The sequence below is a fragment of the Pipistrellus hanaki genome (genome assembly GCF_964339955.1).
Source record: "Pipistrellus hanaki genome assembly, chromosome: 2".
NCBI lineage: Eukaryota > Metazoa > Chordata > Mammalia > Chiroptera > Vespertilionidae > Pipistrellus > Pipistrellus hanaki.
This window is the reverse complement of record NC_140504.1, coordinates 188,888,260-188,907,228: the sequence shown is the minus strand read 5'-3', so window position 1 is coordinate 188,907,228 and position 18,969 is coordinate 188,888,260. Positions and strand designations below refer to the sequence as shown.

General features: G+C 46.4%; 1 protein-coding gene across 30 annotated transcripts in view; it reads right to left on the bottom strand.

Annotated features, from left to right (window-relative positions):
• EIF4G3 (eukaryotic translation initiation factor 4 gamma 3) overlaps window positions 1-9,362 on the bottom strand; it is a 240,507-nt gene extending 231,145 nt beyond the window's left edge. For 16 of the 30 annotated variants that reach the window (XM_084874781.1, XM_084874803.1, XM_084874816.1 and 13 more), the window contains exon 1: window positions 8,365-8,718. In XM_084874781.1, coding sequence (XP_084730907.1) covers window positions 8,365-8,597 — 233 coding nt within the window. In that variant the 5' untranslated portion in view covers window positions 8,598-8,718. Of the gene's footprint in view, window positions 1-7,832; window positions 7,855-8,364; window positions 8,719-8,917 lie in introns of those variants that run through there. The other 14 variants (XM_084874812.1, XM_084874796.1, XM_084874786.1 and 11 more) reach the window with 3 other exon arrangements.
• Window positions 9,363-18,969: the final 9,607 nt, after the last annotated feature.

Here is an 18,969-nt window from a genome sequence, read left to right as displayed (position 1 = left end):
GCAAGAATCAAGTCAAAGATTTGAAATACAAAGAAGCAAAAAACAGCCTACTGGAAAAACAGAAACAAAAAAAAAAAAGAATCCAAAAATATGAAGGTAGTGTAAGGATCCTCTGGAACAACTTCGAGCATATCAACATCAGAATTATGGGGGTGCCAGAAGAAGAGAGAAAGACACTGAAAACCTATTTGAAGAAATAATGACAGAAAACTTCCTCCACCTGGTGAAAGAAATAGACTTACAAGACCAGGAATCGCACAGAATCCCAAACAAAAGGAATTCAAAGAGGATCACACCAAGACACATCATAATTAAAATGCCAAGAGCAAAAGACAAGGAGAGAATATTAAAAACAGCAAGAGAAAAACAGTTAATTACCTACAAGGGAGCACCCATATGATTGTCAGCTGATTTCTCAACAGAAACTATGCAGGCTAGAAGGGAGTGGCACACCAGTTGAAAATCGCTGCAACAAAGTATACAAACGTTGTACACATGAGATTTATAAAATGTTATTAACTAATGTTACCCCAATAATGTTTTTAATGTTCCTATTTATTTTAAAGAGAGGAAAAGGGAAAGAGGGAGAGAAGGAAAAGGAGGGAGGGAGATATATACATAAATTTACCTCCTGAATGCCCCCTACTGGGGATTGAGCCACAAACCCTACATGTGCCCTGACAGGCGACCTCTTGGTTCACGGGACAATGCTCAACCAATTGAACCACACCAGCCAGGCTACCCAAAAAATTTAATTCTTTAAAATCACTGTAGCCCTGGCTGGGTAGCTCAGTTGGTTAGAGCATTGTCTGCATACACCAAGGTTGCAGATTCGATCCCTGGTGACAGCACATATAAGAATCAACTAATGAATGCATAAGTAACTGAAACAACAAATTGATGTCTCTCCCTCTTAAAAAAAAATCAATTAAAAAATTATTATATGTCATAAAAACTAACAAATTTCAAATGTACTTAAAATACTTTAAACTACCTCCAATTTAAGCTGAGGCTACACAAGAGTGAAAAACTCCTCACTGGAAGCAAGCCAAAGAACTAGGAGTCATTTGAGAATTCAAAAGTAGCTTTGAATCCTGCAGTATGTCCTGGATGTAAATCTCAGGTGCAATTTATACACTGCTTGAAGTCATTCGCCTGGCTAATAATCAGGAAATAGTTGTTTTCATATTATATCACTTCAAAGTATTATTCCCAAAGTAAAAATAGATGGTGTGTCATCATACTTTATCCCAGAACCTGATTTTCCTCATTCTTCATAACGAACTAATAACTATACCATCATCACCCAGAACAAGCCAGCAACTGACCATGGTAAGCTTATTATATAGTCTCAAGCCCGCCCATTATAGACTAAAATCTTCACTACTAGTTATGGAGGTGTTTAGACTGTTGGCTGAATCTAACATTAGTAAGCCAAAAACCAATTGCCTTCCCTCAGCACCTAAAGCAGTAAACAGAAGGTCTATAAACATTTGTTGAATAAAATGTTAAATTAGCAAGCTTCTAATATCAGTAAGTCACCAAAGAAAAGTATCACTGACCATCACATCAGACAGACTTAGAAACAATTAATAGGTTTCTACAAATCCTTCCCTCTATTTGCAGGAACAAAACAAACCTCAAACTATAATGTTCAGAATCATAAGCCATTATAATTCAAGCGTCACGTGATAAACTAGTCTAACCCCTTCATTTTAGGGAAGGGAAAACTGATACCCAGAACACTTATGTGATTTGCCCAAGATAACACAGCTATTAGAATGGGAGACCAAATTCAAATGCAGATTTTTTTTTTTACTCCAAATCAGGTATACTTCTCAATATAACTAGCTAAATCTACTTATATTTCAAGGATAGCAGGTACGCCTTCCAAGTCAAAGTCTAACAGCAAAAGGGTAAACGAGTATTATGAGATGAGTGGAAAAGAGACAAGGAAAGGACCAGTCAGATCTGATATGGATCTTCTCAAATTCCTCAGATTATAATGCAGAAGAAACTTTGAATTTATAGCAACTATTCTGATTGCCATGTTCCCTGGTAACTCCTCTAGCCTTTCTGCTTCTAATAAAACCCTGAAACGTGACTGACATTAATTTACTAAAGTCTTATGCAGCAGCAACAGCAATGAAACTGGGAAAATTAGCCCTAACCGGTTTGACTCGGTGGATAGAGCGTTGGCCTGCGGACTGAAGGGTCTCGGGTTCGATTCCAGTCAAGGGCACGTGCCTTGAGTTGCAGGCACCCCAGACAAGATGCATGCAGGAGGCAACCAATAGCTGTTTCTCTCTGTCTCTCCCCCTCCCTTTCATTCTTTCTAAAAAATCAAGGGGGAAAATATTCTCAGGTGAGGATTAACAACAAAATAAAAGTTGCCACTTATATTGAAGTCCAAATATAAATGGCTAAAATGTGGCAAACCTATTTATGAGTTAAAACAGTTTTCAAGCAGTAGACCCTTTTGTAAAAATCTTATCAGAAACCCAAATGTGGAAAAGCAACGTAGTTTAAATTCTCAACTTGGCCGAAAACACCTCACTTTAAGATGAATAAGCCTAGGACAAGGAGTAGCAGCAGGAGAGGCAAGAGCCTAAGTGACTCAGGCATTTAAACAACTTTCTTCTTCTTTATCTCCATCTCACATAGGTTTTCTCTCTTTCCTAAGAGAATCTGCTCGCTAGGAGCACAGATCCGCCTTTGCTGACGGTGGGGTTTAGCAGCAGACAGACTGCTGGTCACTACATGAGCTCCAGAGTTCCAGTTGCTAGTTATAACGGTGTTTTGCTGGAGGCCTTGTTAACTTCTGAACAAGCAGAAACATGCACTAAACCAAATGCGGCAGGCCTATTCCTATGCTTTAAGGCTCAGTAAAGATGATCTACTTGCCTAGCAGCATGTGGCTATGAACTAACTAAAACAAGGTACAGTATCACTCACTGCATTCTAGATTACTCCATAGAGCTTCTCAACTGTACTACAGACCTTCCGCCAGCTATCCAATCTGGGAAAGTATCTTTCCGCCCATTCCCATATGCAGACTTGGTAAGGAGTCGTGTCGCACAGCACAAAGGACAGTCATTGCTGCTTGGAGGCAGTCATGTCACAGTCTGAACTGCAGACCACCACTTACAAATGAACAACAGTAGGAACGGTGTAAAATACAGTACCTACTTCATTTAATTCTTGTGAGAATTAAAATCATGTATGTCTTGCTCCTAGAACAGTAGGCACTTATTAAATGGATACTATTATTATTCAGATTTAGCTTTGGTAAGGAGGCAAAAAGAAGAAAGCAAACATTATTGACTTCAGCCTATAAAACTGAAATATCAACACTGAAAACATTTTAAGAAATTACAATGTCGCCGAAACCAGTTTGGCTCAGTGGATAGGGCGTCAGCCTGCGGACTGAAAGGTCCCAGGTTCAATTCCGGTCAAGGGCATGTACCTTGGTTGCGGGCGCATCCCCAGTGGGAGGTGTGCAAGAGGTAGCTGATAAATGATTCTCTCTCATCGATGTTTCTAACTCTCTATCCCTCTCTCTTCCTCTCTGTAAAATACCAATAAAATATATATTTTTAAATTGCTATGCCAAAGAAATTTTAAAACCAAAGGAGAATATTTTAACATATATTTTTTAATATTTTATTTTATTGCTCTGAGAGAGAGAGGAAGGGAGAGGGGTAGAGAGAAACATAGATGAGACAGATATATCAATAGGCTGCCTTCTGCACACCCCCTACTGGAGAATGAGCCCAAAACTCAGGCATATGCCCTGATTGGAAATCAAATGGGTGACCTCTTGGTTCATGGGTTGATGCTCAACCATTAAGCCACACTGGCCCCACAGGAATATTTTTTTAAAAAATATATATTTTATTGGCCGAGACCGGTTTGGCTCAATGGATAGAGCGTCAACTTGGGGACTGAAGGGTCCCGAGTTCAATTCCAGTCAAGGGCATGTATGTTGGTTGCGGGCATATCTGTGCAAGAGGCAGCTGATTGATGACTCTCTCTCATCGATGTTTCTAACTCTCTATCTCTCTCCTTTTCTCTCTGTACAAAATCAATTAAATATATTTTATTGATTTTCCACAGAGAGGAAGGGAGAGGGATAGAGAGCTAGAAACGTCGATGAGAGAGAAACATCAACCAGCTGCCTCCTGCACACCCCCCACCGGGGATGTGCCCACAACCAATGTATATGCCCTTGACCGGAATCGAACCTGGGACCTTTCAGTCCGCAGACCGACGCTCTATCCACTGAGCCAAACCAGTTTCGGCAGGAATACTTATTTTAATATGTTCATATATAAGACAAAATAGCTAAGGACATAGGTCATTTTTAGATCACCACAGGCCTTTACCAAATTTAGTTCCCTCAAAGAACCCACTGCCCTGATTTTCTTAACCAAACTGGTTGCCCCAAAACAGTAATTAGACTCCCTAGAAGTGTCAGCAGCCCGGAAAAAAATTACACTCTGAAGTCTTTCCATATAAATAGAGAGAGCACTGTGTGTTCATAACAGACTGCAAAATTGTTCTATTAAGTCAGAACCATTTGGGCACCTGAATTCAAACTCATTTATCTTTACTTATCAGAAGGGTAAGCAATTTCCTTCTAAAGGGCTAGGCTTTTAATAGAGTGGGGGCACAAAAAAGACAACCTAAAATGTAAGAAAAGTTTTCTGTGCATGGACAGTTTTCTGTTGGAGAGTGTCTATAAGCTTTCATCAAAATATGAAAGTTGTTAAATATATGTATCAAAGTTGTGTGTGTGTTTTTTTTAACCAAAAAAGGTTAAGAATCATTCTTAAAATTCTCAACAGAGCCTCTTGGAACCTCAGACTGGTAAATTGGGGTGATCATATCTCAAGCCAAGTATTCTAAAGTGCCAATTTCATAAACTATTCATATTGGATTACATTATGAAAACTCGAAGCCATTAGCATTTTTCACATCACTGTTTATCTTCTTTCACCACCCACCGCTCCTGCCCATCCTTGCCTCTTAGCAATCATACCTGATATGGCCTATGGGCCTCCATGCAGTGCTGATGCCTATCTTAAGCAAGTTCCAGTTTCTATTTAAATCCATTATTGCTAATATTTCCCTTCATTTCTGATTTGTCACTTGAACACTAAGTACAAATAAAGAACACCTTGTCATGTGAATCCATTTCTAGCATTTTTACAATTTTAAAATACTAGCTGAACTTGAATTCAAACACACTACACTTGAATAGTTTGAGGAGCTAGAGATTTAATCATCATAGATGCCCTTGTCAAGGCATCTAATTTGGTTAGAGCATCGTCCAGATATGCCAAGGTTGCAGATAATCCCAGCCAGGCCACATACAAGACTCAACCAGTGAATGCATAAATCAGTGGAACAACAAATCAATGTTTCTCTATCTAAAAATCAGTCAATAAATTTAAATCTAAAAAAAAAAAAAAATATATATATATATATATATATATATATATATATATATAAAAGCCTAAGCGACTGTTGGGACAGGTCGAACAAACGACCTGTCACTATGATATGCAATGACCACCAGGGGGCAGACTCTGCTCCATGGTGGTCAGTGCGCTCCTACAGCCAACCTCCAGTGGCTGGCCAACCTCCCGCAGTCCCTCCCCCCTTGCTGGCTGGCCCAAATCGGCCCAGATCACCAGGCAGGTGGAGGGACTCCACCCATGCACAAATTCATGCACCCGGCCTCTAGTAAATACATAAAATGTTTTAAGCCATAGAAAGAGCAACTCCTGCAGAAACCGGTTTGGCTCAGTGATAGAGCGTCGGTCTGCGGACTGAAAGGTCCCAGGTTCAATTCTGGTCAAGGGCATGTACATTGGTTGTGGGCACATCCCTGGTGGGGGGTGTGCAGGAGGCAGCTGGTCGATGTTTCTCTCTCGTCCATGTTTCTAGCTGTCCCTCTCCCTTCCTCTCTGTGAAAAATTAATAAAATATATTTTTAAAAAAAAGAGCAACTCCAGCTTTGTACACCACTCTTGCTGTTTCAATGTATATTAATTGATCACACAATGACCACTGTATGTCCGTAACACACTCCCTCAGAGTAGACAAGCAAAATTGCTCTGTTTTAATTCATTTTTAACCAAATGCCCATTACCATTGATAACATTTCACCATAGGTATGTCCTAATGAACTCTATAACGTATATTTCATTGACTATACAAACTTAGATTTTAGTAATTGCAACTTTTCACTATGTAAAACAAGCAGAAGATAATATGGTTGTGAAATACATCAAGAAAATTAATTTTACCTTCAATGACATAAAGCAAAGTAAAAACTTTGTCATATACAACCATTGGAAAGTACATCTTAAATGTATCCTCTTTAACAATTGCTGCAGTATTAGTAACTAGTTTTATGTGGCAGCCAACTCAAAGCGTTTTAAAGTCCTTCCTTTGCAGAATGCAGAGAAAAAGCCTACTTGAAACATGTAAATAAGAGCCAAATAATGTCACCAAATCCACTAAGCTCTGTGCACGCCTTTTTATCACTTTGTACATCAAGAACACAAACTATGGACTTCCTTTCATTTGTTTACTTGCCAAAACAGCTCAAAGATGCAACTAAAAAATAAGTTACTTGATGGCACTGTATAGACACAACCTTACCCAAGACAAAAAAAAAAAAAAAAAAAAAAAAAGGACAAATTATAAAGGAATTTAAACTCACAAACCATTAAATATGTTTAAGAGACCCAACACCAAACTTCACCTTAAACCTTAAAGTACACAAATTAGCCAACCCTTTTTCCTCCACAGGAAAACAACTAGGGATATTCATCAAAACCAGGTTTTCCATGAGTAACAAACATACGGTAATAAGCATTGTCATCGGTGAACAATTCTTGATTGAACAGAATCATGCAGGATAAAAACATTATGAAATCAGTACCCACATCACACTGGAATGGAATTTATCTTTACTCTGACACACACACATTGCCTGGACTGAAAAAAAAAAAAAAATGTGGACTAACCGTATTTAAAATAAGACACTTGACAGAAACAGAAAGGATGACCTGAAATGACTCGAGAAGATACGTAACTTTCCCTTCTCAAAGTAATCGATACAGACAAGAATCAAACTACACTGTGAAATAATCTGTGGACCTCACAGCGATTAGTTTATTTGCTCAAACACCCGGCTCACTCCACACGTCAAAACACGATGACAAACACAGAAAACACAGCACAGCTAACGTCCGATGATCACTTATTGACTTGCACAAGTACAGCGGCTCGGCGAGTGCATGATGAAATGTGAATTCTCAGGTCGGTAATACCTCTCGAAATCCCCGTGGAATTCACGAATTCAACATTTGATCCTCGCCAGCTAGTTTCCCACGAAAATACCGTCACCAAATCTTTCCAATCTAGCCACCAAAGCTGTCCCAAAAAAACACACACAACACTACAATCGAGAAAATAACATGAAATTAGATACGATCAATAACTAGGCTTTACCCCTGGTCCCCTCTAGACATCAGGCCTGTGAAAAGTAAACTAAAGCCCTTCAGAGGTATTCGGCATAGCACAAGTCTCCCAAGAGAAGTCAGACTTTTGGGGGTGAAGGGTAATGTCAGTTAACTTCCTCTTCCTTTAAAAAAAAAAAAAAAAGGTCAAAGACAGGGAAGCGTCCGGTGTAACATTTCCTCCTTAGATCACGTTCCACCACAAACCACATCACAACTCCCCCAATCGCTTAAAAAAATAAATAAATAACCAGAGGAAATGTACGTTTTCGCCGTAGACTTTAAAATCCAACTTACCTCTGAAGCGAGCTGATTGGTTTCAAACGGGAAATGTACCCATAAAGTTTAATATGTATCAATAGTCATCATTAGGGAGCCCACCAAGCCCCGCTGCAGGGGGAGCTGAAGGGAAGCGAGGAGGAGGAGGGTGTAGCCCTCACAACAATCAGAGCAAAGCCTTGCCTGCAGGGCTGATCCCAGGCACCAGCCAATGCTGCCTACGGTAATAAAGGGCTGGGGGGTTGGGGGAAAGGCGTGGGGAGAAGGGGGAAGGGTCCCCCGGCTCTACAAGGGAAGGGCTGCAGAAGCAAGGCCGAGTGGAGCTGGCTTCACAGAGATGCAGAAGATGCCGGGGTCCCCCGCAGGACTGCTGCGGGAGCACCCCAAAAGCTCCAGCCAAGCCCCGGCGCGGGGGCAGAGCGGCAGTCCCTTCTCCTCCTCCCCGGCCGGGCCGGGGCGGCAGCCGGCAGGAGGGTCCCCGGAGAGGCCACCGCCCCCCTGCTCTGCGGCGGAGGGAGCCGAAGGGCCGGCAGGAAGGTAAAAAGGATACTGTTGGGGCGCCTGGGTCTGGAGGGCCCTGATGTTCGGGTGAGGAGGGGCCGCTGCCGCTGCCGCCGCCGCCGCCGCCGCCGCCGCTGCTGCCGCCGCCGCCGCTGCCGCCGCCGCCGCCGCCGGGTGAGGAGGCGGTACCGCTGCCGCCGCCGCCGCCGCTCCGGTGCCGGGTCCGGTTCCTGCTACAGCCGCTGAGCCTGATTTCAGAGCCGGTTTCTGCGGTAAACTCATGGCAAAGCGAAGCCACCAACCCCCCCAGAGCGGGACCAGGCGCGCCGGGGTGCAGGGGCCGGGGGCGGCGGAGGGGCGGGATGGGGGCAGACCCGGGGAGGCGGCGGGAGCGGGGGGCCGGGGGGAGGCTGGGAGGAGGAGGACAAGGAGGGGGCCGGGGCCGGTCACACACGCCCGCCGCCGCCTCCGCCACCGCCGCCGCCGCCGCCGGCAGCAGCAGCCGCCCCGCGGGCCAGCACCACCGGCTGCCGGTCTCCGTGACAACGCGACCCCAGGGGGGGGGCCGGACCCGGCGGGGGCAGGAGGCGGAGAGACCGGACCTTTCACGGCAATATCCTCATGGGCCGGCGGCGGGGGGTCTTTGTCCCCCTCCCCGGGGGAAGCGGCGCCCTTCTCGGGAGCGGGGCTCAAGCGATGCCGGCGGATTTTCTTCACTCAACGAGCAGAGCATCCAACATGGCGCTACGGCCGCCTCCAGCAGTCCGGCAGGACGGCCGCTCGGCAAACTTCGGGCGTTTCCGGAGCGGCTCGGCGGGCCGAGGGTGGGAGGCCCCTTCGGCTCTTTCCGGAGACCGCGGGCGGTCGGGAACCTTCGTAAGCGCTCGGGGGCGTCTTCGGCGCCGTTCGGGGGAGCGCTCCGGGGCTGGCTGGCCTCCTCGGGAAAGATCGGCGCGGGGGGCTCCCGAGGCTCGCGGCCGCCGGGCTGCGGGGCGGGAGGAGAGACCGGAGGCGAGGTCTCGCCCGGAGCGTCCTCTCCGGCCGCCCAGCCTCAGAACAATGGTAACGGCCCCGGAGCCTACGGTCTGCGGAGAGAGCCCTGCCCCCGGGGCGGGAGCGGCGAGGCCAGAGACCGGTTACGGGGCGCGGAACCGCCTGACCGGAGGGAAGCCGCGGGCTGGGAACCCACCGCGTGCGCCTGTCAGCATCGCAAAGGGCCCTCGCCGGCCCGCACCTACGCACCTCACGTCCATTGTGTCGACATTTCGCCCTCGTGCGCGTTCAGAGGGGCGTGGGCGGAGGAGCCCCAGTTCCTCGCACACTGAGGCCGGGAAAGGAAAAGTGACTGGCCCGAGGTCACTCGGACAGGAAAGTCTGGATCTGGATTCCTCTTTCATACGGATAAACCTTGCTACCTCACAAATTAATTACTTAGGACCTGATCCAACCTGCCTTACCTAATCAGATGCCTTGACTACCGGTTCGGATGACATATTCTTGCAAAGCTTGCCCCAATACTAGAGCATCCTGTGACCGGCAGCCACTGGTCAGCTTCCCAGTGTCCAATGCCTGGGTAACACTTTTTATTTTATTTTTTTATTTTTTTAATATATTTTATTGTTTTTTTATAGAGAGGAAGAGAGAGGGATAGAGAGTTAGAAACATCGATGAGAATCATCTATCAGCTGCCTCTTGCACACCCCCTCCTGGGGATGTGCCCGCAATCAAGTTACATGCCCTTGACCAGAATCGAACCTGGGACCTTTCAGTCCACAGATCAACGCTCTATATACTGAGCCAAACCGGTTTTGGCTGAGTAACACTTTTTTTTTTTATTATTAAATATATTTTATTGATTTTTTACAGAGAGGAAGGGAGAGAGACAGAGATCTAGAAACATCGATGAGAGAGAAACATCGACCAGCTGCCTCCTGCACACCCCCTACCGGGGATGTGCCCACAACCAACGTACATGCCCCTGACTGGAATCGAACCTGGGACCTTTCAGTTCGCAGACCAACCCTCTATCCACTGAGCCAAACCGTTTTCGGCTGGGTAACACTTATTATTTAATAAGTTCCTTTTCTCCCCAGCTGGACCCACCAAGAGCACCCCACTCACTTCCCCCACCCTTCCCCAGCAGGGGTCTTATCCTAGGCACAGCACCATTGAGTGGCAAGGAACCCCAGGGATCAGCAGCAGTCAGACCGGTGAGAGTGGCACTGAGCACTTCATGTTTATTATCTCACACAGTCTTCTGAAATAGGGAATACCTATTTTGCAAATGAAGACACTCTGAGGCCCCGAGAGGCTCAATCACATCACACAGAAGCTCAGGTGGACAAGAGACTTTCCCAGGATCACATGGAGAGTGTAGGTGACAGACAAAATTAGAGTCCAGTTCTGACTCTTGCTATACTGCTTAACACTGCCTTCCTTTTTAATTTTTTAAATGTGTTTTTATTGATTTCAGGTAGGAAAGGAGTGGGGAGAGAGATAGAAATATCCATTGACGCCAAAACCGGTTTGGTTCAGTGGATAGAGCGTTGGCCTGCGGACTGAAGGGTCCCAGGTTTGATTCCAGTCAAGAGCATATACCTTGGTTTCGGGCACATCCCCAGTGGGGGGTGTCCAAGAGGCAGCTGATCAATGATTCTCTCTCATCCATGTTTCTAACTCTCTTATCTCTCTCCCTTCCTCTTTGTAAAAAAATCAATAAAATATATTTTTTTTAATTAAAAAAAGAAGAAATATCCATTGACTGCCTCCTGCATGCCCCCAGCTGGGGATCAAGCCTCGCAACTCTGGCATGTGCCCTGACCAAGAATCGAATCTCCTGGTGCTTGGGTCCATGCTCAACCACTGATCCACACCAGCCAGGCCTTTTCAATTTTTTTAAAATTCAAATAAAGCTCTACACATAATGGGTGCTGAATTAATTCTCTCCCAATTGAACCCCAAGTGCTCCCTCTGGGAGAAAGGAGCGCCTGGAAGAGGATGGTACCACTCCACCTCACCACCACCTCATCTTTCTATAGAGGGTCCCAAAAGAAGGTCACATCCCCCTTCTCCAGCCTGGAAGACGGAAATCCCCCTTCTCTCATACTCTGGAATCCTAAGCCATTTGGATTTGTACCTCATAACCCACGATTTGCTGCTCTTCTCTAACTGCCCCCAGGGAAAATCCCCAACTGATCCCTCAGTTCCCAGGATTCTCCTTCCGTGTTCCCAGGTCTCAGGCTTCCTGATACCAATCAAAACCTTCGTATTTAGTCGAAACCGGTTTGGCTCAGTGGATAGAATGTCGGCCTGCGGGCAGAACGGTCCCAGGTTCGATTCCGGTCAAGGGCATGTACCTTGGCTGCGGGCACATCCCCAGTAGGGGGTGTGCAAGAGGCAGCTGATCGATGATTCTCATCGATGTTTCTAACTCTATCGCTCTCTCTTCCTCTCTGTAAAATATCAATAAAATACTATATATTTTTTTAAAAGCCTTCATATTTATCTCACTCCTCTGAAATAGTAGTACCAGGAAAGAATTTGGCTTCTCATTTGCACTGTGATGATAACAGACTGACAATTGCTTGTTTTTTATTCCTTTCTGAACTAGTCACATGTTCTAACTTAATCATAGGTACAAGCAGCTGGTGAATTACTGTGCCTTGTCTTTGCTGAGCATTCTCTCTCTTAAAATGGATAAACCTTGGACAAAATAATGTAAAAGTCCTTGATAAGATTCTGTTCCCAAGTCATCAATGCAAGGAGGCTTAAATCTCCCACACATCTGCTATTTGCCAGGTTACAACTCCGCTAAACATTTTGCTTTGATTCATTTGTTCCCCTCAACAATTCTTCAAGGTGTTATTCTATCCCATTTACAAATAAATAAACAGGTCCACTGATATGAAGAAGTGACTTACATCTAACTTCAGTGCAAATGCTGATACACCAAGGTACCTCATTTACCACATCACCAACAGAGCAACTAGAGGCACAGGTGACAAGCAAAGCTGAGCCCTGGCCGGTTTGGCTCAGTGGACAGAGTGTCAGCCTGCGGTCTGAAGGATCCCAGGTTCGATTCCGGTCAAGGGCACATACCTTGCTTGCAGGTTCTCCGGCCCTGGGCAGGGTGCATGAGGAGGCAACCAATTGATGTTCCTCTGAGGATCGGTGGTCTGTTCGATGCTTCCATGTCTCTGGATCTATTTTTGTTCATCAGTTTATGGGAACATTGTCGTTTTAAGTATCCCTGATACCTGGCTCACAATAAATAGAATATGAAACTTGCTGAAGAGCAGAGGATTTCATGTTACCTTGGAGAAGTCCCAGGTACCACAGAGCCCAGACCTGACCTCGCTGTTTAGGGAGCGAGAAGGGAGAGAGTACTCGAGCAGGCAGTGCAGCCCTCAGAGGAGTGTAGTACTTGGTTTGGTTTGGTTTTAAATCCTCACCCAAGGATATGTTTATTGATTTGAGAGGAAGGGGGAGAGAGAAAGAGAAACATCGATGTGAGAGAGAAACATTGATCGGTTGCCTTCGTACTCACCCTGACCCGGAATGGAACTGGAAACTTGGTGTGTGGGTTCATCACCTGAGCCACCCGGCCAAAGCAGGTGTGTTGTTGTATCTTTGACCAGCCATCCACTGTTCCCAGGGCCCACCACTCTGCCCCGCCTCCCCCTCCCCCCACCCAAAGACAACTCTCTATCCTCATTCAAAGAGCTGCAGACGGGAAGATTCAGTTTGTACACCTCCTTGTGGCTGTATGAAGGTGCTTTGCTTATATGTGATCATGTGAGGTCATGGTTCTGTTTCTCTGTGTAAAATAGAGATTAGGCTCAGGGGATCCTAATTTCTTTAATTAAGACTTTCGATATATTTTTGCAAGCTGGAGTTCTCTGCCCCCTTCATGTTTCCTCCTCCTCACTGGCCTTCTAGCACAAAGACAAGCCGGGTTATGCCAACAGAAGCCATCTTTAGTAGGCACAGAGGGTGTGTATAAGATGCTCCACTAGGAGACATGTAAATATCCCCAAGGCCTGATGAGGTAGCTGGGCATGGACCTTGGTGGCCCAAGATCTATACTCCAAACAGGGAAGACATAGAGATGGGAGGCCAACAGGGTTTAAAAACTAAAAGAAGAAGAAGAAAGACTGATGGAGAGACCAGAGGGCACACTTCTAAAGTAGATTTGTTCTAGCTGGTTTGGCTCAGTGGATAGAGTGGTGGCCTGCAGACTGAATGGTCCTGGGTTCAATTTCGGTCAATTCTGGGTTCATATGTCTGGGTTGTAGGCTTGATCCCCAGTAGGGGGTGTGCAGGAAGCCGATCAGTGATTCTCTCATCGTTGATGTTTCTATTTCTCCCTCTCCCTTCCTCTCTGAAATCAAAAAAAAAAAAAAAAAAAAAAAAAAAATTTAATTAAATAAAGTAGATGTAAACAGAAGAGAAAGAGAGAAGCCCCGATGGGAAAAGTAAAGAAATAGCCTACCTCGATAACCAGTTTGGCTCTGTGGATAGAGTCCCAGGTTCGATTCCGGTTTGTGGGCTCGATCCCAGGTGGGGACCTGCAGGAGGCAGCTGATCCATGATTCTCTCTCACCATGGATGTTTCTATCTCTCTCCTTCCTACCTCTCTAAAATCAATAAAAAATATATATTTAAAAAAAAAAAAAAAAGAAATATCCTACCCCATCCCTCTACTGCAAGATGTTCCTAATGGGCCAGGCTCTTCAGGATAGAGCTGGCCCTTCCCAGCAGGCCCTTCCCAAAACCACCGAGCCCAGTGGCTTGTGGGGGTGGTGGTTCTTTTCATAGGTTGTAAACCTTAGGCCCGAGCTGGAGTCTAACTTTAGGCTAACCGATCAACCTTCAAGTAAGTCTCCTGGCTCTCTGGGCCATGCGCTAAATGAAGACCGGAGTCCGCCTCTCAAGGATTAAAGCAGAGCACAGGAGCCCGATGGAGAGAGCATCTCCGGCCCAGGGCATAGTGAGCCCTCTGCAGAGAGCAATTACACCCCTCCTCCCTCCCAGGCAGGCTGCCTCCGTCACTTCTCCTGGGCCGCACTGTCCTACCCCTTTGCCTGCAGGGTGGGTATTGCTGGAGGTGACCCCAGGCCTCACCAGCCATGGCTGCCAATCACCAAGATGCTATAATAGCGTCTAGTCAGGACTGAGGATGGCGTAGGGGTGACCTTACCGGGGGTTAGGGACAGAACCCAGAAATAGGGAAGGATTCTCTCAAGGTCATACAGCAAGTGGGCAGCAGAACCAGGACTGAAGTTCACTGAATCAGTACCTGCCTTCACTGCTGGGCAGCGGTGTTTCTCCATCTGACAGCATTGGCCCATCAGGAAGTAGGGTGCCACGCCCCCTGGTCTTTCCCCCCCCTTACACACACACACACACACACACACACACCCCGCCGGTGGCATTGGCCCTTCCTCCCCTGCATGGCTCCCTCTGGGGTCACAGCCAGTCTCATAGATCACTCACCAAGCGTTAATGGAGTGACAGCCACGTGCTGGGCGGGCTCCTGGAGAGGAAGCGGAGACCACATCTGATGGGGAAGAGGGAGGTGACAGCACCTTCAAGGTAAGTGCTCCCTATAAATTTGTTGTTAATCCTCACCCAAGGTGTTTTTTCCATTGAGAGAGCGGAAGGGAGGGGGAGAGACAGAGAGAGACACAGCGATTGATTGCCTCCCGCACGCACCCCTAATGGGGGCTAGGGATCCGGCCTGCCACCAACCTACGTGCCCTTGACTGGAATCAAACCCGAGATCCTTCCACTGAGCCAAACCAGCCAGGGTTCCCCATAATTATTTACATTAAAACGTTAAGATCGTCGAAACCGGTTTGGCTCAGTGGTAGAGCGTCGGTCTGCGGACTGAAAGGTCCCAGGTTCGATTCCGGTCAAGGGCATGTACATTGGTTGTGGGCACATCCCTAGTAGGGGGTGTGCAAGAGGCAGCTGGTCGATGTTTCTCTCTCATCGATGTTTCTAACTCTCTATCTCTTTCCCTTCCTCTCTGTAAAAAAATCAATAAAATATATTTTAAAAAATAAATAAAAAATAAATAAAACATTAAGATCGTGTCACATCTGGGCTCAGAGCCCCCTGCTGTCTTCCCTTCTCAGTTGGAATAAAACGTGTCTTCTGTCACATGAATGGGGTGACTTGGAGAATCTGTAGGTCCTGGGGGGAGGAGTGGGGGGGGGGGGTGTATGTGGGGGCGGTATTGGCCCGGGGATCCAACCACGTGATTGATTACAGGGAACTTTCAGTCCCACCCATTAACCTACGCCCGTGGTCGGCAAACTGCGGCTCGAGATCCACATGCGGCTCTTTGGCCCCTTGAGTGTGGCTCTTCCACAAAATACCATGGCCTGGGCGAGTCTATTTTGAAGAAGTGGCGTTAGAAGAAGTTTAAGTTTTAAAAAATTGGCTCTCAAAAGAAATGTCAATCGTTGTCCTGTTGATATCTGGCTCTGTCGACTAATGAGTTTGCCGACCACTGGCCTATGGGAGGGGAAGAGGGGCTGGCGATGGAGTTCGGGCTCTAACGGCCAATGATTTCAGCAATCACGACTATGTAAGGAAGCCTCCGTAAAACCCCAAGAGGACGGGGTTCTGAGAGCTTCCTGGTTGGTGAGCACGTCACCGAGGGCCTGGGAGAGGGCACGGAGGCTCTGCCCCCTTTTCCCTGCACCTTGTCCTCTGAGTTTCTTCCATCTGGCTGTTCCTGAGTCATTTCCTTTTACAATAAACCTGTGACCTCGTTAGTAACATGTTTCTCTGAGTTCTGTGAGCCACTCTAGCCAATTAACCCAACCCAAGGAGGGGCCTGGGAACCTCTAATCTGCAGCCAGTTAGTCGGTCAGAGGCACAGGTGACACCCTGCCCTTAGGACTGAGCCTTTAACCAGGGAGATATATATATATATATATATATATATATATATATATATATATATATATATATATATATAACCGGTTTGACTCAGTGGATAAAGCGTCAGCCTGCGGTCTAAAGGGTTCCAGGTTTGATTCCGGTCAAGGGCACATGTCCAGGTTGTGGGCTCAATCCCCAGTGTGGGGCATACAGGAGGCAGCCAATCAATGATTCTATCGTATCAGTGATGTTTCTCTCTCTCTCTCTCCCCTCTCTCTTCCTCTCTGAAATCAATAAAAATATATTTAAAAAGAGAGAGAGAGAATCATTAATTGGTTGTCTCCCGTATGCCCCCTACTGGGGATCAAGCCCAAAACCTGGCCATGTGCCCTTGACCAAAATTGAACCCAGGACCCTTCAGTCTGCAGTCTATGAACTGAACCAAACCAGCTAGGGCTAGCATAATGTTTTTAAGGTTAGTTTACCTTGGCATGTATCAGAACTTAATTCCTTTTTTTAATTTTTTAATTTTATTGATTTTGGAGAGGAAGGGAAAGGGAAAGATAGAAATATCCATGATAAGAGAGAACCATGGATCAGCACGCCCCCTACTGGGGATCAAGCCTGCAACCCAGGCAAGTGCCCTGACCTGGAATCAAACCTGTGACCTCTTGGTTCATAGGTCAATGCTCAACCGCTGAGCCTGGCTTAATTCCTTTTTAAGACTGAATAAAAATCCATCGGATAGATACGCCACATCTTGTTTATCTATTCACATAGCAATGGACATCTGAATTCTTCCCATCTTTTTGGCTACTGTGAACATTTGGCTACTGTGAACATGGGTGCACAAGTATCTGTTCCAGTTCCTAGAAGAATTGTGGGTCATATGGTTAATACTCTAACTTTTTTAGGGCCTGTCATACTGTTTTCACCATGGCTGCACCATTTTACAGCCCCCTCCTCCCCAGCAATGAACAAAGGTTTCTGTTTCTCCACATCTTTACCAACACTTGTTTTTCCCTTCCTCCCTCCCTCCCTATCTCCCTCCCTCCCTCCCTCCCTCCCTCCCTCCCTCCCTCCCATCTTTCTATATCAGCCATCCTAATGTGTTTGAAATAGTACAGCATTGTGTAGTTTTGATTTGCATTTCCCTAATGATTAGCATCTTCTCAGGAGCTTCTTGACCATTTGATACCCTCTTTAGAGAAATGTCTTTTCAAGTCCATTGCACATCGGTTTTTTACTTTTGTGGATTTGTGGAAGCTTCCAACTTTGCCACTTTTAACTACGTACCTTGAGCAAGTGACATATGTACCTTGAGCCTCAGTTTCCTCAACTATAAGAAACAATTTTTAATTTTTTTTATTTTGTTTTATATTTCATTGATTTTTTTACTACAGAGAGGAAGGGAGAGAGATAGAGAGTTAGAAACATCGATGAGAGAGAAACACTGATCAGCTGCCTCCTGCACACCCCCTACCAGGGATGTGCCCGCAACCAAGGCACATGTCCCCGACCGGAATCGAACCTGGGACTCTTCAGTCCGCAGGCTGATGCTCTATCTACTGAGCCAAACCGGTTTCGGCTAAGAAACAATTTTTTTTTTAATATATTTTATTAATTTTTTACAGAGAGGAAGGGAGAGATATATAGAGAGCTAGAAACGTCGATGAAAGAGAAACACCGACCAGCCGCCTCTTGCACACCCCCTACCGGGGATGTGCCCGCAAACAAGGCACATGTCCCCGACCGGAATCAAACCTGGGACCCTTCAGTCCGCAGGCTGACGCTCTTATCCACTGAGCCAAACCGGTTTCGGCTAAGAAACAATTTTTAAAAAAACCTATTCACTCCTACTTCCTAGAGCTGTTGTGAGGATTCAATAAACTAGCAAACAGAAACCAACCGTTAGCGTGTCTGGCTGATTAAAACAAAACACACACACAAAAAAAAAAAACAACCCACAATAGCTAAGATTTATTGAGCACCCACTATGTGCCAGGCCTTGGGCAAAGCCCTTTGCAGGTAATAACTCATTTAATCCACAAAACACCCCCCTGGAGCTCTGAGTACTACTGCTGTCTGCACATCACAGGTGAATCCCTACAGGACTCCCTTCCTCCCGTGTCAGGAGGTGGCTGCTGGCCAGGAGGCAAGGCAGCCTTTGACCTTGCCTGTCCCAGGCCTTATTCGCACAACCCCCCCACCCCCTCCTCCTGCACACCAAATCTACTGAGTCCCCCATTGCTGAGATCTGCCCCTGGGCCTGCCCGGGGAAAGTTCTCTCCTGCCAGCTCTCTCTAAACCAAGGGCCTTCCCACAATGACCGCCCATCCCATCTTGAATCTGGAAACCACATCCGTCTACCTTGGGTGGCCCAGCCTTCCCTGGGCCCTTTGCAAGCCCGATGCCATGGACTCATCCCACCAAGTTTGCCGCCTTGGGAAAACCCTGGACTCTGATTTCCCCCTATCCGGTGACTGGGAGAGGAAGCTGGAATTCCAGATGCCCACAGCTGGTGCCTGGCCCCCGCTGGCTCCGATGATCTCCGTGGGAGCCAGCCCGCCAGCCCGGCCTAGCCTGGCCTGCTGCTGCTGCAGACACCTGGGTGCTGTGCTCCGCCTTTCTCAATGGCACGCGATGAAAATAGCAGCAATCTAGAGTTAATTCTGCAAATGAACATTTCCAGTTTCCCAGATTTGGCAATATGCTTTCCCCCCTACCCTTTTCTTCACTTGAATTGAAAATGTGAAGATGG